We start from the raw sequence: 24,448 nt of genomic DNA on the forward strand, positions 1-24,448 counted from the left end.
TGGAAAATGCAAGTGCTGACAGTGCTAGGAAACCAAACAAAATTGATTTAGAAATGAAGATGAAAATGAAGTGCAAAGCAGGACAAAGTTTGTCATCTATTGCAAGGGAATTACATCTCACTGCTTCAACAGTGAATACTGTTTTAAATGACAGTGTGCATATAAAAGAACATGTCAAAGGATCAACGCACTTAAGATCAACAGTGATCACAAAACAGCGTTCAGGTGCTAATCAAAGATGGAACAGCTGTTAATAATATGGATAGAAAATCAGATTCAGAAGCAAGTGTCCCCAAGTCTAATGACCATTCAAGCAAAAGCAAGAAGTATTTATAAAGATATTAAAGATAAGTACGACAAACCCCAACCCAAGTTCGTGGAGGCGCCTCCGTAGCCAGGTGGGAAGGAGCAGCAGTGCGTAGCACATGCGCTTCTTGATTAGACCGGGTTTCGAGCCCGTCACCACCAAATACGGAGGATGCGGAAAGGTCAGGGAATGACCACCGCATCTCCTGGAGCAATATGGCCTTAGTTGCTAATGCTCCTAAAAACCAAATAACAAACAAACAAACCAAGTTCGTGGCAAGCAATGGGTGGTTTAATAGGTTCAAGTATCGTGCTGGTTTCCACAACATTAAAGTATGCAGTGAAGTTGCTAGTGCTGATTCTGCAGCTCCAGAGAAATTTCGTTATGTGTTGGAAAAAATTATTGATGAAGGCAGCTATTCAGCACAGCAATTTTTTAATGTTGGTGAGATTGCTCTGTATTGGAAAAAATTCCAGATCGAACATACATTGCCAAAGAGGAAAATACAATGCCAAGTTTCAAGGCGTCAAAAGATAGGGCCACGCTCTTGCTTGGGGTTAATGCAGCGGGTGGTTACAGATTAAAACCACTGCTTGTGTACCATTCTAGAAATCCTTGTGCATTTAAGGGCATCAATAATGTCACCCTACCCCTGCATTTCTGATTGAACCAGAGAGCTTGGATAACAGTATCTCTCTTTGAAGATTGGTTTAAATGCTGCTTCATTCTCGAGGTTGAAAAATATTGTAAAGCCAACAATGTTCCTTTCAAGATTTTGCTTCTATTAGATAATGCTCCTGGACATCCTATGCATCTAGATAATTTCAATTCATATGTGAGCATCATATTTTCTACCACCAAACATGACTTCACTCATCCAAACTATGAACCAGGGTGTTATTTTGAATTTAAAAGCATACTATTTACGCACAACATTTGCTCAGGCATTGTCTACAGTAGATGATGATAAAAATTTTACGTTAAGAGACGTTTGGAAATCTTACGATGTTTACCATGCCATCTTAAACATTAATAAGGCCTGGACGGAAATTACTAAAAGTTGTTTAAATGGCACATGGAAGAAAATATGCACACGGCACGTAAAATGCTTCGAAGGATTTGAAAAAGACGAATCATATGAAGAGGTTACAGGTAAGATTGTAAAGGTTGCAGAGCTGCTTCAGTTGGAGGTTGATGCCAAAGACATGGAGGAGTTAATAGAGGAAGAAGAGAAGGAAAATTATCTAGCGAAGAACTTATTGACTTGCAGGCAGTGAAGAAAATTCTGAAGAAAGTCAAGATGAACCAAATGAGGAGCCGAGACACTTCATCACCAGAGAGATGGCAATGGCGAGGTTTGAGAAGATGGGTCCTGAGAGCAAGCGATTCTTAAAAGTTAACAAGGGGGTGAACGATATGCCTGCTTGCTATAAAGAAATCTACAATTAAAAGAAAAAAGCCACCATCCGGTCATCCATTAATATTTTCTTTTGTAAGGTTGAGCGGCCGACCTCTTCTAAATCTACACAGCCCTCATCCTCTGCAGCGCCGTACTTATCAGCTGAAGATGTCAATTCTGACAACAGTGCTCGAGAGGTAAAACTTGCTGACGTTATGCCTGTCTCCTCTCTTTTTTTTTGTAATTTTATAATTTTTAAATTGCACACTTTTGTAATTTTTCCTGTGCATGAGATAAAAAATTTAATAAATATAATAAATAATTCTATTTACCTGTTTGTCGAACATTTATTTTTTGATTCAGTCAATTCAGCAAGCACAGTTGCGAGTCCTACACAAGCATGGAGGAAATTCCAACTTACGCAGCGCTTACATAAGTTGGGCAATTCCTGTATACTGATGGCTAAAAATCACATTCAGCCATTGGAACTGTGGCAGTATTTCCTTCCAACATCATTTTGGCTGCCCTTCTTTCCAAGTGTAGCAGCATCTCAGCAAAACTCCATGCAATAAAATTAGCTTTAGAAAACCTAAATCTCTACCCATCTGTAAAATACATAGTATGCACGGACTCTCTCTCTCTCAGCTCAATTACAGCAATGCAAAACTCTTTCTACAAGGTTCACCCTGTGTTAAATCAAATCAGAAGTCTCCTATTGCAAATTGAAGAATGTCATCAATCGGTGACCTTTTTCTGGATCCCTGCACATTCGAAGATGAATGGGAATGAACTCGCTGTCCAAACTGCCAAAAATCCATCAACTTTTGATTTACCCTCTGCCCCAGTCTCCCCTTCTGACTATAATCACATCATATAAACAGCATGTCTCGCACAGTGGAAAGAGCTATGGCACACCCAAACCAATAATAAACTCTACCAATTAAAACAGGAACCAAAGCTTTTGGTGCTCTGGCACCAAAACAGTGCAAAGAGGAGAAGTGGTACTTGCACAGGCACAAATAGGACACACATATTTGACTCACCTCGATCTACTTACAGGAGAGGATCCTCCTTAGTGTCCACACTGTTCAGCACATTTAACAGTGAAACATATCCTGATTGAATGTCTGCACTATCAACATGACAGAACATCCACCCTGTTTTCCTTGACAAATCTGAGAACTGATGACATTACAGCATATTATTAGCAAGGATGCAAACTTGAATGAATTTTTCTATTTTTTAAAAAAATTGGACTTTATCATAAATTCTAAAAGATCTTGGTAATAAAAATGAAGGGGTTACATCTGAACTTTGTTTTTAGCTTTTTCCTATGAATAAGTGCACTATAGCCCCGACAGCTTATATGCCCTTAAACCCCCATAACACACACACACTTGTTACAGCATTCATACAAGCTTTGAAAATACTTGGAAAACTCCTCTGCTATAATGATGTTTTGTTCTGTTGTCACATTCCTCTGAATGCCATTAACACTATCAAATTGTCATTCTCTCAATTTCAACTTGGGAAACAAATCAGTCTCCTGAAGCTAAGTCATGGGAGTGTGGAGGCTGGTTGAATACTGCAACCTATTTGTGAGCTAGAAACATCTGCATTTTGATTGCTGTGTGAGAAGATGCATTATCCTGCTCCAAATCTGGCCACATATACTCACCAAGAAAAGTTTCAGTACTTCAAAGTATCGATGGTTTATCCCTTTGTGATCAAAGAATATGATCACACAGTGGTTTTGATACGTCATTTCTGGAAACAAACTCTTCGGTTTTGTGAGCTTTGTGATCACCATTCCACACTGTCTTTTGGTTTCAGGACCATTCTGGAATCATCAACTCTCATTCCCAGTAATAATGCTCTTTAAAGAAACAAAATTGACTATCAGCTGTTTGTCTTTTCAAGCATCCAATTGTGTGTTTTCCTCATCATGCAACCAATGTTGAACAAACTTTGCACAAATTTTCTTTTTTTCCCAAGTCTGTGGTATTATGGACCTCATGATTCCTTATTCACATTTAATTCACTTACTAGCATTCTCTGTTAGTTCACAGGCACTTCCTAATAAATTGCATACTTTGTCCACCAGTTTGGGGCTGTAGGGCATTTATGGTTGTCCACTTTGAAATAGTCTGCTACATCCTCTGTGCTCTCTTTAAAATGCTTAAACCACCAAGATGTTTGTGCTTGGGACAGAACTTCAACCCCATAAGCTGATTGTATCGTTTTGTATGTTTCAGTGGGAATTTTCACCCACAAAACTTGATGTTAATTCATTGTTCCATTTTTTTTTTGGTTTCTGATGATAACATCAGATATGATGCACAAAGAATGTCCATGCAATAAAGAAACTTAAAGGCCAATTGGTTTGGGTTGGTGGAACTGCCAGATTCACACTACTGGTTTAAGCATTTTAAAAAATGTGAATAACACCACAGGAGAGGGTGCTAGAGAAACTCCCTCTCCTGTGATGTGATTCACATTTTTTACTCATTTTTTTAAATTTAGTCTCATTACTTTTTTTACCACAGTGTATGTCCCTGTGGTGATCTCACTATCTTCACTCATTTCAAAAACATGAGAGTAAGAGAGTGGAAATCAATAGCATTAGCAGCTGTGCAAAGAATAGCAGGTTTTGGCTATCATTGCAAAAAAACATTTGCTTGCTTTTCTGGCAAAAAGCTCAGTCTCCACCCAGATCTAACAAAGTTAGATACCCAGATCTAAAACTAAGCAAGAAAGTGACTTTCACACTTTATACCCTATTTATGCTATAAAGGGCCCCTGGTCCAATCAGTATTAGACTATGGAGCTCATGTATACAGTTCAGCAAGGAAGATTGTCCTCAAATGGTTAGACCCATTTCACCACAGTGCTATATGAACAGGCATAGAAGCATTTCACAAATGTCCTGCATGTAGACTGTATGCAGTGTAAAATATAAACCTCTACTGTACCATAGATGACAGTAATTAGCATTCAAGTTTGCTTTAAATAGGATCACAGAGTCCAACCACCTAACTTGGACAAATTTGTTCAGACCACCACAGTGGAAAACTACTTATCGAATCCACTTAAATGTAAACCTGTCTCTGAGCCCTATGCCCAAAGTTAGATACCAGAAAAGTAAATTTGCTATCATTTAATTCTCCATCACCATAGAATTGCTATCATCTTGTGACATATCCTTTCAGAAATGGTGAAAATTATATCAAACTATAAAGAAATGGGAGAACTAATCATAAATCAGAGACATGAGTACGAATAGAATCAGTTTATCCCAGGTAATTCCATGATATATCAGTCCCCTCATATACACACGGTGTAACTATAAACATAAAGATTGTTCAAGACCACCTCCAAGCCAGATCTAAAAGAAAGCATGATTTATGCACACATTAAGCTTATTACAAGCACTGCAGAAGAGTGAAACCTATTCTACCAAATCCTCTGGCATTTCTAACATACATTAACAGAACTTCTAGATAATAGTGACATTTCATTGGATCCAGGACTTTTAAAAGCACTGAATTAGTGGCTTGGGCAATAGAGACAGCCATGCTTCCTAGAAGCAACAATCCAATGTACTGATTAAAGACCAGCAATCTGGCACAGCAATGTATTATTGCTGATCTGTAACTCAATTTCTTTTTCAGCTGTAATTCAGTGGTATTAATCTAATGTCAGATTGGATTAATACCATTTCTGTGAAATAGTAGAATTCCGGAACAAACCAATCCTAACCACTTCAATCAAATAATTGAATCAGTGCACTCAAGCACGAGACAGTCTTTACATAAGGAAGTAGTCCTATTATTGATAGTCAAACTCTAACTTTTTAGCTAAAGATTCATCAGAATGTCAAAATTGTAATTTCATTCAAATTGTCAAGCATATCCTCTTAGATTGTCTAGCCCATGAAAGAGAATGTGACATTCATTTTACAGTTAACGTTAAACAGCATTGTTACCCTCAGAGAAATGGCAGAAGACAAACAATATAATGAGACAGAAACAACATAAAACAATATTCTTTCACTGCTGGACAGACAGTCAGTTCAGTACAACATTCTTTGAAAACCCACATAAATCTACAATAAGAATTGTCAAAAGTTAACACGATTCTCAAATCCTGAACATAAAAAAAAAGGGAAAAAATGAGACAATGTGGCCTCAATCACTAATGTATCACCAGACTTCCACAGTTTTTCTGGCTAAGTTCTCGGTAGACTTTGCCTAAAATAATTAAAAAGAAACTTCATTTCTTCATTGTTTAGTCTTTGCTTTTCAAAATTTTGAACTTAATAGATACTGTTCAAGCTTCCGAATTACCACTAGGAATAATTTTTGAATACACACACAACTGATTTATGACATACTTTCAGTAAGTTGCAAATCATATATTTGTAAATTTTCTATAAGTTACAAATCATATATTTGCAACTTACAGAAAATAAATGTTTATATGGGATTCTGAGAAATGTTTATCTCTGATTCATTAAAATAATGTTAGCTACTTTGTAACCTGATAAATATCATAATATCAGAATTCTATTAACATAGTGAAATATATAATTTTGCATTTGTCTGGTTTACAGGGTCATCCATTTATGGAGAGTCTTACAGAAAATAAACCTCTGCTATATAGCCTTATAATTTCTGGTGTAGCTATCATTGCTCTTGTAACAGGATTCCTGCCTGGATTAGCTAATCAGTTCGAGATAGTTGAATTTTTACCTGAGGTAAGATTTGTGTGTAATGTTTGAGAGAGAATTAAAGAAATACAGTGAAACCTTGATATACTGCTGTTTCAGATATGACATGAGCGTGATTGTCTCCTAGGAGGAGGTACATAAAAAAATGCATTTTATGGAAAAACACAAATTTCACAATAGTCACTATCAGAAGCAAACTCTATGAATTCTGTTTCTCACGGGGGGGGGGGGGGGGGGAACAGCTACTGCAATGTTTTTCACAGTGTGGGCCACTGAGGTATATTTTTATCAGCTAGATGATTACATTTTTATTAACAGATGGGACAAGTTAGGAGAAACTGAGCATCTACACTAATTACTCTCCAAAAACAGTAGTTTTTGGAGAATAATTATTGTAGATGCTCAGTTTCTCCTCTTCCTAATTAGAATGCAATAAAAATTCATCAATGAAGCATTAAATGCACATGGACTGACACTCACAGAACTAAACATTTAGTTCTAGATGGGGAACCATCTGGCTGTCATTTGTGATATATTCAGTTCTGTTTATACTCTGGTATAGTCAGCACTATGTCATCAGAATCTACAGTTAATCATTTTAACAATTAATGCAATTGTTAATTAGCTTCAAATGAACTTGAACCACAGTTCACCCAAATACATATGCTTCTGTACTTGCACACTTGACCACTCAGCAGTTAAAAATGTTTGTAAACAGCGACATATGATATTCTTTTCAAGAATGATGTCATTTAAAATGAGTAAAACTGTTAGGCACAATGTAAAGTGTGCATGAAATGATAAACAGTTTGTATAATTTTATAAGTTGCTGCTACTAATCACAGTCAGTAGCAGAAACTTATGCAGTAGTTCTCTGTAATTATACTGTAGTACTGTAAAAGTTACTTGTTGTTTATGACCCAAAGCAGTCATTGGGGAATGGAGATGCATATTGAATATTGAATCAACATATTGAATATTTGATTTCAAAATTGAATATATAAGATTGTTGTTGAATTGGATTTTTTTTTTGTCACATATTTAAATGAGCAAAAGTCATTACACAAAGGATCAAAGTTTGAGTTTAGACGAGACGAGATTATCTTTGTCATCTTTGCAAACTGTCTTTTTGCAAACTATCTTTGTTAGTTTGCAAAAAGACTGATGATTCAAACTTTGCAGTAACGTTGATGATTGACATTGCTTTGTCATTAAAAACGATCCTTCACTAAAAGCGTATTCTATTCCAACTGTACTGTCTGCATGACTTTCATGATATTTGTAAACGGCAGCAAGGATAAAAGAATCAAAGATTGAAAATCCCTATTATGGGCTGAATTTTTCTCATTCCCACGTTTTCTTCGTTAAAATGTATTGTTTATAAGCTGCAATAAGTTTGTGGTATATAAACAAAGAACTAGCAACAAGTAGACTCTTAGTAATGAATGGGCCCGGTGTACTGAGATCCATGGTTGAGAAAAATAGATACATACAATGATAACCCAGTTTAATATAATATAATAAAATACAAAGGGTACTAGGAAAGTTTTGCAATACAGCTTTGTTTATTTAATTTTTTCAAAGTAATTTCCTCTACATTCAATACACCTCTCCATCCTCTGAAACCAATCTTTAAACCAGTTCTGCCAAGTTTCACTAGGGAGTAAAACACACTCGTTGTCCCAAGCCCTCATCACTGGAAAACCGCCTCCCTTTTAGCTTCATTTTCACATGCGGGAACAGTGCAAAGTCGCAGGGAGCAAGGTCTGGACTGTAGGGAGGGTGCTCGAGAAGTTTCAGTCCTGTCGTGGTCAAATATTCGGTGCAGGCTTTGGCGCGGTGAGCTGGAGCATTTTCATGATGGAGGTACCAGGTGTCCATTCTTGACTTTGGCCGCAGGTTCTTCATAGATCCAATGACTTTAGGCAGGCATTGTTCAGTATACCACTTAGCTGTGACTGTCTTCTGCGTGTCCAAAACGACACGTTCCACAATTCCACTCGATTTGAAAAATACAGCTATCATTTTCTTCTTTACAGATCGGGATTTTCTGACAATTTCGGGTGTGTCGTCATCATCAAAGACCCAAACTTTGTTTTGAGCCTTGGTCGGCAGATCGTAATAGTACAGCCAAGTCTCGTTATCTGTCACGATGTTGTTCACATACCGAGATTGTCCCTTATCAAACTTTTTTAACATCTCTCGGCACCAAGTCACACGTCGTGTCATCTGCTCTTCAGTCAGTTGATGCGGCACCCAGAGTGAACAAAGTTTCTTCACGTGCAAATGATCCTTCAGAATCGAACAAATTGCTGGTGCATTTAGGCCCAAAGTATCCTCTATCTGTTGGTAGGTCACTCGCCTGTTTTCGTCAAGCATTTTCCTCACAGCAGTAACGTTTTCCTCCGTAACTGACGTTCGTGGCCTTCCCGGCCTCTCAGAATCCTCCAGAGTGAAATTTCCCCTTTGGAATTCTCTATACCACCTGAATATCGTTGTACGATGTGGACAATCATCATCTAGTGCAAGAGTCATTTCTTCTAAGCACTGGTCTATGGTTAAACCACGCACGAAATTATACCGCAAAACTGTCCTTATCTCATTTCGTGACCACGATGCCATCGCAAGCACTTTACACTCTCACTACTAATGAATAACTGAGCTCATCGACTTGGCGTGGTGGCTACTATGCACGTATGAACATGTCTCAGCATGCAGCAACAAGCAGCTTCCTGTGATTCATTGTTGCGTCATATTGCAAAACTTTCCTAGTACCCTTTGTATATAATAATAAGTAGCAGGCAGTAGCTTTCAAGACTAACGAGTCTCTTTTTCAACTGAATTTAAATACAACGTATAAGTGCAATGAGCTGAGTGAGGCATGTTATTCATTTGCTATTGTTGTTGCATGGACGTGCGCTGTTTTTTACTCCACTGATCATCTAGCATTAAAACGGTTGTCTCTAGGATGGGGTGTAGACGTATGCCTTTGTGATTGTTTAATATGTTAAGTGACTCTAGCCATAGGCGGTGGCGAAAGTGTCGTGAGTGTCTACTATTTCAAAGTCACGTTTGGAATCAAGATCATGGTTGGTGGCCCAAAAATGTTCCGCGACTGTGGACTGGTCAGTTTCGGCAAACCGGATTGCTCTGCCATGTTCCGTAAGGCAATCTTGGAGATGTCTTGATGTTTCTCCTATGTAGCAGCTGTCACAGTCTCTACAGGTGATGCGATATACTACATTGCTGCGTAAGAGAGGTGTGACAGGGGTCTTCACACTGGAGACAAATGAACGTAGGTTTCTGCAGGGTAACTGCACGCATTTGAAATTACAACATGATGATCTAGATGATCAGTGGAGTAAAAAACAGCGCACGTCCGTGCAACAACAATAGCAAATGAATAACGTGCCTCACTCAGCTCATTGCACTTATCCGTTGTATTTAAATTCAGTTGAAAAAGAGACTCGTTAGTCTTGAAAGTTACTCCCTGCTACTTATTATTATATATTTTATTATATTACATTAAACTGGGTTATCATTGTACGTATCTATTTTTCTCAAGTAGACTCTTGTTGCGAAAAAAAAATGGGGTCGGAACTCAAAACCCATAATCCGAAACTGCTGACAATCGAAATAATGACTACTGTAGATTCCTGTCTCTCTGCACAGACATTGTTTAGTTCTTCCCCTGAAATTCACAGGACTCTCTAATTACAAGTAGCATCCATCACTGAGGAATCAGTCCAGGTGAACCTATTCACAGCCTGCAATCTAATCACCTTGTTTGCAATATACAAACAAAGACTGTCGCAAGTAGACCATTTATGTGAAACACTATTAAGACATGCTTTGTATGAAAATAAAAGGAACCTGAAAATCATAAAATGAAAATGCCAATACTTCAAAAAGTGACTTTTTGTCAAAAAAGTCCATTTAATTTTTTTGAAAATTTCTGTCTTTTGAATTTTAGTGATTTGTTTTCACCGCGTACTGCCTAAAACCTTTCGTGAACTACTGGTAGTATGATTACCACACTTTGGGAAACACTGCTTTAGTTGATGTGATTTTTTGTGTTGTGTTTGACATAAATTTATCGAATTCACGTTTTTTAATTACAACATTGTGTAAACTGATATGGCCCCTAAAGAACGCAGTAAGAAGAAAATTTCAACGTCCAAGGTTTTGGAATGAATATTAAAATAAAAATTACTATTTTTTGCCTGTTGGGGGTTTATTCCACTGGGGGTGAAACTCAACCCCCATCACCTCCTGGATTCAACACTGCTAGCAATCATTGATCAGATGGAGATAGTTTACGAGTTGGCAGTTAATTGATTTCTCCATTACTTTAGAAAGAGTAGAAGATGTGCAGGGGGATGGTAATTGGATGGGAGGAATTTGTTACCCTTTTTAGGAACTGGCTGGTTATGAGCAAATTTCCAAGCAGAAGGGAAAACACCTTTGGAATAAGAAAGTGAAAAAAGGCAAAACAGAACAGGAGTAGTAAGTTCAGAAGCACAGATTTTAAGAACAAGTGGAACAAGTAAACACCATCAGGACTTGGAGCTTTCTTAGCATCAAGATTGTTCAAAATCCTTCTGATATCCTTTTGACAGAAGAACACATGAGGCATTGAATGGAGTGTACTGTGAGAGGCGGTTTACCACAATCATCAATATGCGAGTTGGAAGGGAAAAGGATGTTATGCAAAGCCATTAGAAAGAGACTCAGAGAGGGCATAAGAAAATTTAACACAAGAAAAGTAGAACAAGCATTAAGGGAAAACAAAGGATTTAAATCATGAGCAGTAATACAGAAAGACAAATGGTACTGAAACTGAAGAATAGCGATGGTGTATTATGAATAGCAGAGAAGGCATAATTCAAATAACAGAAGACTACTATAAAGAGTTATACAAGGAGCAAGGGAATGATGCCAGCAGTAGGAAAGATGGATCGCAAATTAGTAACACATACAACATACCTGATATCCTTCCTGATGAGGTAGAACATGCGTTGAAGAAAGTGAAGAATCAGAAAGCTCCGGGGGAAGATGAAGTTACTGTAGAGTTGTTAAAATTGGGAGGAAGAGACATGACACAAAAACTAGCAAGACTCTTCACAAAATACATTAGAAGATTAGTGACACGTAAGGAGTGGAATAATGCAATCATAGTTTTGCTGCATAAGAAAGGAGATAAATCAGAAATTGGAAATTATAGACCAATTAGCTTGTTATCCCATATCCCATATCTGTTAGTAATGATCTTTGTTCACAAAGATCATTACTAACAGATTAGAAAGAATACTTGATGAGAATCAACAGAAAGAGCAAGCTGGCTTTAGGACAGGAGTCTCAACTACGGGTCACCTTCACGTAATGTCACAGCTAATGGAGAAGGCAAATGAATATAAAACACCATTATGCCTGGCATTTGTGGATTATGAAAAGGCATTTGACTCCATACAGCATAAGGCAATGTTTCGGGCACTCAAGGCATAGATACCCCATATATTATGATTTTGAAGAAAATATATGAAAATGCTACCTCCTTTATTAGACTATACAAAGACAGTAATAAATTTAAAATTGAGAAAGGAGTTCGACAATGAGACACAATATCTCCAAAGTTATTTATTGCTGCCCTTGAGGAAGCTTTCAGAAGATTAGACTGATTGCAGAAAGGAGTCAATGTGAATGGAGAGTACCTAAACCATTTACGATTTGCAGATCACATTGTGGTCATAAGCCATGATCCCAAAGAATTAGAGGCAAATCTTAATCAGTTATGTAGAGTTAGGATTTTGGACTAAAGATGAATATGGCTAAAACAAAAGTTATGATAAAAAGTATGCCACAGAAAGAGATATAATGATTGAAGGAGCAGTAATTGAAGAGGTGGAGTCATTAACAAATTAACACATGACACAGAAGCCTATGATAGATACAAGTTAATATGCAACCAAGTTACAAAGGAGGTTAGGCAGGTGAAGGCAGATTACGAGAAATCCTTGGCAAGGGATGCAAAGAAAAACAGCAAAGAGTTCTTTACTTATGTAAACTCTAGGAGGAAGGGGATGAATCAGATTGGTCCACTTGATATTGATGGGTCAACTGTTGATGATCCTGCTCAGGTAGCTAACAAACTAAATGAATATTTTGCATCGACATTCTCACATGAGGAATTATTCAGCAAGTGGAATGCCAGAGGTGTATTCAACTCTGGCAGTAAGCTACAGAATCTTGAAATAACTGGGAGTAAAGTGGAGGAGAAACTGTTGAAGATAAACACAAGAAAGGCACCCGGGGTGGATGGGATCTATCCAGTTAGATTAAAGGAGGCAGCAAAGAAAGTAAGCAAACCCTTAGCCATAATTATGAGAGTTGGACTCAGGGGAGGTACCCATAGACTGGAAATGTGCAAATGTGACCCCAATTCACAAAGGAGGATCAAAGGCTGACACAAGTAATTATAGACCTGTGAGCTTATCTTATGTTCTAGGAAAATTAATGGAGGCACTGGTTAAAGAAGCACTGCAGGATCATTTAGACAAGACTTCAGTTATAGCTCAGACACAGAATGGTTTTGTTAAGGGGAAGTCTTGCCTGACCAACTTGATTGGATACTATGATGCAGTCACAAAAGAACTGGATGCAGGGAATAACTTTGATATTATATACTTGGATCTTAGAAAGGCTTTTGATACTGTTGCACATGGAAGACTGCTACACAAATTGGAGCAGTGTGACATTGGAGGCAAATTGCTGCTATGGATAAAGGGGTGGTTGAGGGGGAGAAGACAGAGAGTGGTATTCAATGGACACTGCTCATCGTGGACTAATGTTATTAGTGGAGTCCCTCAGGGCTGGGTCCATTATTGTTTTCTGTATTTATAAATGATATTGATGATGGTATATCAAGCTTAATGTCCAAGTTTGCAGACGATACAAAGGTTGGCAGGGTTGTCAAGGCCACTACTGACACTATGCTGCTGCAACAGGATCTGGAAAGGTTGAGCTGATGGGCTGAGAAGTGGCACATGAAGTTTAACATTGACAAATGTAAAGTATGGGAAACAGCAACCCCAGAGCAACGTATCAACTCTGTGGTACTACACTGACAGTGGTAGAGAATGAAAGGGACTTGGGGTGGTTGTGCAGGCAGATATGAAGTTCTCTGAGCAGTGCAGATGGGCTGCAAGTGTAGCTCATGGAGTATTGTCAATGATATACAGGAATTTTTCCAGCAGGCATAAGGAGGTGATTATTCCATTGTATAAGGCAATGGTCAGGCCACACCTAGAGTACTGTATACAGGTCTGGAGGCCTCATTTCAAGAAGGATGTAGAGCTGCTGGAACGAGTACAGAGAAGGGCAACAAGATTAGTGAATGGAACAAAGGGGTGCTCTTACGAAGAAAGGTTTAAGTTTTGCAAATTACAGTGTCTGGAGACTAGGCACCAGCGAGGTGATCTGATAGAGGTGTATAAAGCCTTGAATGGTTTAAGCATGCTCAATGCTGATGGGATTCTTCCTCTAGCTCAGAAAAATCACCTGAGAGGGCATAAATTCAAATTGAGGAAAGACAGATGTAGGATAGATGTGCGGAAATTTGCCTTTAGCCAGCGGGTGGTTGGTTGGTTGGTGGAACAGACTTCCATCCCTTTTGGTGGAGGTTGATAGCCTAAATAAGTTTAAGGCTCAGCTGGACAGGTATTTTGAACGAACAGAGGGGTGAAGTGGAAGTGGTTTTTTTTTTTTGGCTGATGCTGCATAAGCTTGCTTTCTTGCATCAAATGCCTCTACTAATGCTAATGCTAATATACTTATCTGGGACAAGTCATTAGCTGTAATAATGATAAATGGCTGCAAGTCAAGAGAAGAATAAATTTTGGATGGATAGTATTCAGGAAATATAGTCACATACTGAGGAGCAATATCCCAGTTTGTCTGAAACGTAAAATAATGAACCAATGTATACTCCCCACCATGACTTATGGAAGTGAAACTTGGGCACTCACCAAAAGAATGGAAGAGAAGCTGAGAACTACACAGCAAAGAATGGAATGAACTATATTGGGAATCAGACTGTTAGATAAGAAGAGAAACACATGGATTAGGCAGCAAACTCAAGTAAAGGACATTCTTATCAAAACTAAAGAGCTAAAATGGTCTTGGGCAGGACACATAGCTCGAAGACATGATGACAGATGGACTAAGAAAATAACAGGATGGTACCCAAGAGAAAACCTGGAAGACAACAACGGAGATGGACAGATGGAATTCATGAGTTTGTGGGTAGTAAATGGATGGCCATTGCACAAAACAGAAGGAACTGGAAAGTTGCTGGAGAGGCCTTCATCATGCAGTGGATTGAAAATGGCTGATGATGATGATGAACCTGTAGTTTTCAGAGAGAGTGTGAGGGGAGTGTATTAAATCATTGAGGTTAATTATGAGGGCATTTTTGGACTCGGGGGAGGTTCCTTTAGATTGGAGAATAGCCAGTGTATCGCCAATACATAAAAGTGGGGCCCCGGGGGCCAAGCAAATTCGGGGTCAAGCGTATCTAGTGCAAATCAAACAGTGATCTTCCTGAGAGATAAAAGTTCGTTTTAAGTTATATCGTTTTCTATCAGCAATTTATTTATCATAAATAAGTTCTACACTCGTAAAGTATCAAGTAAGGATAGAGAAAGGAAATTCGCCTTTCTTTTTGTTATATATATTATAATCTTTACTAACAACTAACCTTTCTAACCGCTTGGCCTCCCTGTGGCGGAGCCGGAAACCTTGGCAGAAAAGTCCTCTTGCCAAGGGCAAAAAGGAGCAAAAATGGCAAATACAGACCATATTGACATGAATAATGATAACCCAAAGAGATTGAAGATTGATCAGATGGAACAACCCTGCCCATCTTTCTTAATCTTTCACTCTCTCAGTAACCAGCCTATGAGTAAATTATCTCCCTTTGTTATACAGAAACATCTGGAGGGTATAGCAGGATTTTCCAAAATGGTGAGGAGACCGCAATCAGGAGACTTATAGAAACCATGATCAAAGACATTCTGAAAAGCTTCTACAACTAACAAGCTTTGCTGGAATTCCTGTAAAAATATCTACTCATGCAACCCTAAATTCATCTAAGGGTGTCATATTGAGTTGGGATTTATTAAATGTCACCGAGGAAGAAATAACCCAAGAACTGTAGGGACAGAACGTAATTGGAGCAAAAAGAATAATGATTAAAAAAGATAATCAACTGACACCTACAAGAAATATTCTCACCTTCAATACGCCAAACTTACCCTCCTCTGTAAAAGCAGGTTATTTATTTTGTCACATTAGCCCATACATTCCCAGCGCTTTAAGATGTTATAAATGTCAAAAGTATGGGTGTTCTCAAACTGTATGTAGAGGAATTCCTGTCTGCCCAACTATGGGTTCTCAGACCATATACAAAATGACTGTATTGCTACAAAAATTACATGTACAAATTGCAAAGGCGACCATCCTGCATATTCCAAGACATGTGAAAAGTGGAAAACCGAGGAAAAAAATAGTAAAATACAAGGTTGAAAACAAAGTCAGTTACCAAGAAGCAAGAAAACTAGTTGCACCAACTATAAACCAGAATATTACCTATGCAAATACTGTAAAAAAATATCAAGCAGTCTTTGTTCAAACTGATGTCACAGTTCCTGCTAATAAATCAATTTCTGATTGGGCTAGAAATGTCCTCTCTGAGATACAACCAACTGTACGCAAGCAACAATCCAAGACCACAGACCAAGCAAATAATACACCTCTGACAATACCAGCGGTAACTCCTCCACCAGTGATTGCTACCACATCTTGTATTACAAACACAAATACTGTGAAAAATATTCAGGACACAACCATGGACACAGATGGCACGTCTATACAGGAAGCTCCTATTTTAGAATTCCATGCCGAAGAAGAAGAAATGGACACTGGTCGGCCAGTCTTCCAAAAAAAGGACGAACAGAAATTGGAATGCCATAAACCAGTCACTTTCAAAAAGCAGTCAGAATCAGCTCCATCAACTAAACACAAAAACACATATAAACACATTCTCATTGACTGCCCCTATTATAAACAAGACAGAATTTCAACCCCACTGGTTATCCTTCAACAACAAATAACCCTAGAGAATTTGATTGGTGACAAAGCCAATATATCTGAATTTTTCCATTTTCTGAAGCAAACTAGAATTTTTAATCTTTTCTGATTAAAGGCTTTTCAGATAGTACGATTCTTTCTCTTTTCCTTTAATATAAACGAATAGGTGCATTATAGCCAAAGTAGCTTATGTGCCACGAAACCCCCACAACAACAACAACATAAAAGTGGTTCTAAGAGGATAGTTGATAATTACAGACCAGTTAATCTGACTTCAGTGGTAGGAAAAATCTTATAGGCATTGATTAAGAGTGCAATCCAGGGACATTTAGATAGATATGGCATTCTGAATGTCATGCAACATGGCTTTATTATGGGTAAATCATGCTTAAGAAACTGAGGGCTATTTTGACAAGGTTACTCATGAGCTGGATTTAGGGGACAATTTCGACGTAGTTTATTTGGATTTTAGCAAAGCATTTGATTTGGTTTCTCATGAGAGGTTACTGTATAAGCTTTAACAGGTTGGGATTACTGATAAGATTCTAAGATAGATTGCTGGGTGGCTGCAGGGCAGAAGGCAGAGGATTGTGATTAATGGATGTCCTTCAGATTGGTGTAACATCAAGAGTGGGGTCCCTCATAAATTGGTTCTTGGACCAGTGTTATTTCTCATTTTTATAAATGACTTCGACAAAGGGATAGAAGGTGTGATGTCAAAATTTGCAGATGATGTTAAAGATTGGCAGAGGTTAATGATCAGTGTTAAGCAGTGCTCCTTGAGGATGACTTGAACAGACATCAAAGATGGTCAGCGAAGTGGCAGCAATGTTTTAATGCTGCTAAATGCATTAAAATGTCATACACTTGGGGAATAGCAACCCATAAATAAATTAAGTGTGGTTGAATTAAAACCAGTTGAGGAGGAAAGGGATCTAGGAGTTACAATATGGGCAGATATGAAGTTTTTTTTGAACAGCATAAAGAGACAGCCTGGAAAGCCCATGGTGTCCTATCGATGATTTTTTGAACATTGTCCTGTAGCGATAGGAAGGTCATAATCCCACTGTATAAGGCAATTGTAAGACCACATTTGGAATACAGTCGGTCCTCGTATAACACGTGTTTGCATTACACGAATTCGATCATACACGATTTATAAATAGGGGAACGTTATCTTATATAACACGAACCGAATTCGCTTATACACGATTCGCCTTTGTGTTTACAAGAAATGGCAGTCGAACGCGGAATCACCCCAACTGAACGCAACACGATAGGAATGAAGAAGATTCTGAAAATGTATTTATGTGTTTTATATCAGTGAAGGGGAAACACATTTCACCATAATAACGTAAAAACCAACACAATTCCAGCTGTCGGTATAATCGCAAATGCAATTAGATCGAGTTTACTACCAGTTTATAACAAGTTCCACTAGCAGAAACGCAACTGGAAATTGTTTTTATTGTTTTATGGTAGTAACCTCCAAAAATGTGCTTTAGTAAAATGTGAGGTGTTAATTAAGTGTATCTGGGCCTTTACGGTGTTGTTTATTCAGTTGCTACACGCGCGCAGCTTTGTTTATGTGTATCAAGCGTGCCTCCTCGTTTTGTAATTGTGCTTTATTCCCTAAAAATTAGTAAAATACTTAAAAGGTGTGAAAAGGAAGCGTCCTGGCGAAGACACTGCAGATTCAGAGAGGAAAAAAAAAAAGCAATATCGATAAACAGAGGCGGACTGGGTCAAAAATTCTTACCCGGGAAAATTTATAGTTGCCTCATACTACGGTTTATGGCCAAAATCACACCGGCCTCCGGCCCACCGGGGTTTCCCCCGTAAGGCTTATGGCCATTCCGCTTCTGTCGATAGAGAAAAAATATGAAATTGTGAAACGCTTTGAGCGAAATGAAAGACCATGTGATATTGCACGTGCTACAGACCTAAATGAGGCAACGCCGAGAATTACAAAGAATGCAGATAAAATAAAAACAACTTTCATAGCGGGAACAACTCAAAGTGTAATTAAAATCCATTAGATTAAGACACAAAGAATTGGAAGAGATGGAACGGCTGTCATCTCTTTGGATAGAAAATCAAACAAAAAACAAGTTTGCTTACGTAGAAGCAAAAGCATTAGCAATATTTTATTACGACTTACGTATTATAATTTATACTTACGTATTATAAAATACGTAAGTATTTTATTACGACTATTTTATTTAATATAATAAATTTTTTATGAATAAAATACGTATTTTATTCGTAAAAATACTTTTTTAGTATTAAAAAATACTAAAAATACTTTATTATAATATAATATTATTTTTATTACGTATTTTAATCGTTATAAAATACGTAAGTATTTTATAACGATTAAAATTACCCGATTATTTATTGTGTTTGGTAATGTTTTGGTTCCAAATGTGTGTTCAATCTTGGGTGGTCGGCACCTAACCCTACTTTTTCCATAGGGCCTGTTGTTTATATTGCACGATTTTGCATTGCACGAGAATTTCTAGGAACGCAACTATCGTGCTATACGAGGACAGACTGTACTGTTTTCAAGTTTGGAGACCTTATCTGAAAAAAGACTTTAGGCTTCTTGAATGGGTCCAAAGATGGGCAACTCGAATGGTGAGATCGGCAGGAGGATAACTGTATGAGGAAAGACTCAGATTGTGGGGATTACTGAGCTGATTTCAGGGCCTGAGGAACACAGTAAGCAGGCCATATGGGTGCCAACATCTGGGGATGCCGAAATTTAAATTTTTTATTATAATAATATTTAATAAAAGTATCTCAAGGGTGCCAAATACATTTCTGCCTAGGGACACCAAAAGCCCTAGAGCCACGTCTGGCTTATTTTGATCTTTTGAAAATATAAAATATTCTTTACCTGATAATGCTCTGCAGAAAACAAGTGACATACTTATGAAGTTTTATGAAGAAATAACTAAAGATAAATTGCAAGACGTTTGGCAAATAACACTAGCCAACAAAAAATATTTTTTGTCATACCTCCGCAATGAAAAATATGTGATTCTGGAAGAAATAAACATGCTGATTCCGAAAATCACCATAAAAATCTCTATCACATCTACATTAAAAGATGTACCAATGTTTAATGTTAAAATAAAGGGATATATATACATATAATTCAAGTTTGTAACAGAAGTGTAAAAAAAAATATTATACGTTCTCTATAACTCATTTAACTTTGAAAAAAATATCATAAATCCTAGTGAAATACAGTAGTTATATTTCAATAATATATAATCAGCATACTTGTAATTGTCCTTTAAAATGTTTGCTACTAAGGGATTTTCTGTTGTATTCCTGCGTGCTCTCCCTCACAAGGAACCGGCAGTAATCCCCCATCATTGCAGGATCCCAGTGACCTTGATACCGCTTTTCCATCATGGAAATATCTTGATGAAACCGCTCCCCTTGTTCATCACTCACATCTCCCAGATTTTCAGGGGAAAATTCGAGATGGGAAAAGAAAATGAATTTTCAACAACATTCGACAGTCCATGTTTTTGTAGCACTTGAGTAAATTAGACACAGACATTTCATAGTTTTCTTGTTTTCTATTACCCAAAAAACCATGACTACTGCTTTAAATGATCACCAAGTTGCCAATTAAACCTCCTTTAACTGGGTTTCAAACACATCATCTTTCAGGAGTTTCCTAATTTGGGGTGCTACAAAAATTCCTTCCTTAAGTTTGACATATGTTAAATTAGGAAACACACTTCCAGAGTATACAAATCCATTACCTTCTTTATCTAGTCCCTTCATGAAAGTTTTCATCAATCCAAGTTTGATGTGGGGTTGGAAGAAGAACCTTGTTTTATTGCACTAAAGGAATATATTTTACATTACATTGCCCCTGTATGAACTCATCCCACTTGTCCCAATGTTGCACAACATAATGTTCTTCTGTCGCATGGGTGTCCCACAACCACAAAAACAACAGTACTTTGTGAAACCCCCTGCAAACCAATAACCTTAAGATCACTCCATATGTTCCAACCATAATCCTGGTATTTTATAGCATGTAGAACCTTAGACATTCTTTCATGACTTTTAAGTTGGACTGAATGAAACAGGTACTGATGGAAATTCATTGCCATTATGAAGCAAAACTGCTTTTAAACTTTTGTTTGGAGGATAGATTTACATCAATACTTGAAAAACCTTGGCACAGCCTAAAATTTTCCTCACCAAAAACGCTAAGTGTGCTCTCTTCAAATTGTAAATTGTTGCATCGGAATTTAAAACTGAGAACCATAGATAGAGAAGTCTGATTATGTTTATCACAAGAAAACTGAGGCCAGAATCGATTGCTAAAGTTAAGAGAATTAGCTTATGTCTGTTAAAATAAATCAGTATGTCATACATTACTGGATAGATTATGTGAAATTGGCATATTATAGTAAAACGCAACTCCCTCTATATTTTATAACTGTGACGTGTTGTGAAACTATCATGGTGATTTTCGTAATCTATGCATAAAAATTGGTTAAAAACAGCATTTAAGTTCTTGGAGGTAAAAATTGTGTTGACTGGTGTAATTAATATAGACTTAAAATTTCATGGCCGGAAGAATATATCTTAAACAGTGCAAATGATAAAGTGTTAGAAATTACCATATATGATTATTTGACTTTCATGATGTAAAGAAATCTGTTTGTAAACATTGCTTCAGTTGTGCAATATGTGTATGCGTGACCTTGGAGCATTACAATCTATTTAGCTAAGCATACAAAAATATAGGTTTGGCATATAAATCCTATTAACATTATCAATAAGTCAGGTAGCAAGTGGGAGGAGTTTTTCTGCACTTAAATATGTCAAAAGTAGATTAAGAAGTACATTAAGCGATGAACATCTAGAATCATTTATTTAATGCCTATTGAAGAAGATATAAAATAGACAATGATTTGGTCATTGTTGAAGTATCTTTACAAAGTTTATTATTTAAAAATAAGCTCTTTATGAATCTAAATTTTAATATCTAAAATGATTAATAATTTTATATGATAATACAAGTAATACAGTGTAATACGATGTTAATAAACATTGTATTACACTGTTTATAAGAGGTTTTATTTTATCAACCCATGGATATACAAATATGAAACATGTTTTTATTTTAAAAACGAAAACTTTTATTGGGACCTGGGGCTGCTCTTAATATTATCCAGGGCCAAATTGTAGTCCCAAACTGTCTATTCTCTGAGACCATCACAAATATAGATACAAATCTAATAAATAGATTGTCATGTCTTTTTCTCAGGGATTGTATTCCAGAGAGAGAGAGAGAGAGAGAGAGAGAGAGAGAGAGAGAGAGAGAGATATCACCTGTGAACTTTAGTTGAATGAATTTATTGATTGTATTGTTATAATTGTTCCAATTACTTCCTTAATACTGCTTTATAATTAATTTAGCTTGTTAATTTTACTCACATAATAAGTTTTGAATTATTTGGCCTTTATTTAAAATAATAATACTTATAACAATAATATAATAATAATAGTAATAATTTTCACAGAAAACAAAAGCCAACGTTTACCTATTTTTGAATTAATTAATATAATTCTGTAGTATTCATTATAAAGAAACAATTTATAATAATATTTGTATTTTTTTTATATATATATATTTACAGTTTCAGAAGATAATTTTGATTGTGCTGGCCACAGATCTTATGTTTTCCTTCATAGTAGACAGGATTTGTTTATTTATTACTGGAAAAGATAAACTAAAAGAACTGTGATAATAAGAACATATTTTTCTCTCATGATAATTTTTTTTTACCACATATTCATTATGTCAACTGGGGTTGAAGGGAAACAAATATCATGTCTTTGTACAAAGGTTCAGTTAAATAAAGTCAGACTTAAGTTAATTGAAGAATGAAGACAGCACGCAAGGCTTGCAGGTATTTTTTGAAGATGATAATGCTATTTATGTGTACAAATTTCATTAATATCCTTGGTTATTTTCACTGTGAAGAATTGTGCAGTGCAGGGATTTGTTTTGAGGGCTTATTTTTGTTGTATGTATTAAAATAATTAAAGTAAAATCATTGCATTTTGATCGAAATTATCTCTCTTCACATCATTTTTCAAAAGAAATAAAGATTCGACATTTATAAAATTTTGTACTCTAAATCTGTATACAGTAGAACAAGTTGCAACTTCTGACTGATTGCAAAGGGGAAGGGGGGAAATGTACTTTGGCATTTAGCATGAACTGAAAGCACACACATTTATTCTCTTCTCTAAGTATTACTTCTGTACTGTATGGTGGCAAGGTCATTAAATGCACTGTGATTGTTCCTATCCATAGGCATCACTCTGCAGTTATATTCTGGGGTCAGGTGCATATTTTGTTTACGGGTGCACTTATCTCTTTTTATTACTATATTATAATTATTTTAAAAACATTGGCAAGTTTCTTTTGTGTTGATTTTGTCTACTGCCGGTGCATATCTTTTTGTACTAACCTGCTGCCTGTGATTGTCAGTTACAATTTTATTGAGACTATCAACTTTAAACTGAAACTTAAGGTTGAATTCAACATCCATCAAACACTACATATTAATTTTAAAAAAATCCACAAAGGCCACTAGATGGCCATCTAAAGTTGAAAATTATTTATTCAAACTTGTAAATAGCAAAAATATCACAACATGCAACATGATAGAGTTGCCAGTCTCCTGTATTTTGTACAATTTTTATTAGTACTAGAAACCCCAACCTACTATGTAGGCAAACAAACCAAAAAGAAAAAAAGATAAAATAAAAAATAAATATAGCATTAGCTGTTGTTGTTATTTGGTTTTTAGGAGCATTAGCAACTAAGGCCATATTGCTCCGGGGATATGCAGTGGTCATTCCCTGACCTTTCCGCATCCTCCGTATTTGGTGGCTCACGGGCTCGAACCCAGGTCTAATCAAGAAGCAATAGCATTAGCAAAGGGCACATGATGCAAGAAAGCAAGCTTATATAGCATCAGCCAAAAAAAAAAAAAAAAAACCCACCCTTATTGCACTCATCCACTGGCTCCAAATATTTGTCGATTTCTGCGTTGAATCTATTTAAGCTATCAACTCCTACAATGACAGATATAAGTTTGTTCCACCAATCAACCACCTGCTGGATAAAGGCAAACTTCTGCACATCTATCCTACAACCGTCTTTCCTCAATTTGAATTTATGCCCTCTCAGGTGATTATTCTGAGCAAGAGGAAGAATCCCATCCACATTGAGCATGCTCAAACCATTCAAGGCTTTATACACCTCAATCAAATCACCTTGCATATAACGTTTCACCTACAAATAAAATATATTTAAACATTGTGCTGGTTCTTCATTTCATGATAAGAGCAGACTATGTTTACTTTATCTCTCTGTACTAATTGCTTCTGTGCAAACTGTCCATGCAAACTACAACAATAAAAGGCATGAGGATTTAGAGAGAAATAGCACCTCAGTTGTAACTAGCAGAAAGTTTGACATAATTAATTCAGTTCTGTATTATAATTATTAGTTTACCTGATATTTGGTAAATATCCATATATTATGCAAAATACTCTTGTTATCAGTAAAAACATGCAGTATAAACAATGTATATACAAATATACAATGTATAAACAATGTATATACAAATATACAATGTATAAACAAAGTGATAAATATAAATAAGATAATTGAACGAAAAATATAAATTAAGGATAACTATATGTGCACCTATATGCATAGCAAAATTGAAAAAAAAAAAAAAAGAAAAAGTCTTAATATGTACCCATTTGATGCATTTATACATCAGTGTTCTTTATCAGTCTGGATGAA

The 24,448-nt window shown here is 36.6% G+C and overlaps 1 protein-coding gene across 1 annotated transcript in view; it reads left to right on the forward strand.

Moving 5' to 3' along the window:
- LOC150087146 (endoplasmic reticulum transmembrane helix translocase) overlaps positions 1–22,630 on the forward strand; it is a 760,787-nt gene extending 738,157 nt beyond the window's left edge. Inside the window, exons 24-25 of the mRNA XM_090371851.1 lie at positions 6,319–6,462; positions 22,260–22,630. Of these exons, the coding sequence (XP_090227977.1) occupies positions 6,319–6,462; positions 22,260–22,367 (252 nt within the window). The 3' untranslated portion in view covers positions 22,368–22,630. The remainder of the gene's footprint in view (positions 1–6,318; positions 6,463–22,259) is intronic.
- Positions 22,631–24,448: the final 1,818 nt, after the last annotated feature.

The sequence above is a fragment of the Mastigoproctus giganteus genome, chromosome 4 (genome assembly GCF_048544385.1).
Source record: "Mastigoproctus giganteus isolate SK-2022 chromosome 4, ASM4854438v1, whole genome shotgun sequence".
Taxonomy (NCBI): Eukaryota; Metazoa; Arthropoda; class Arachnida; order Uropygi; family Thelyphonidae; genus Mastigoproctus; species Mastigoproctus giganteus.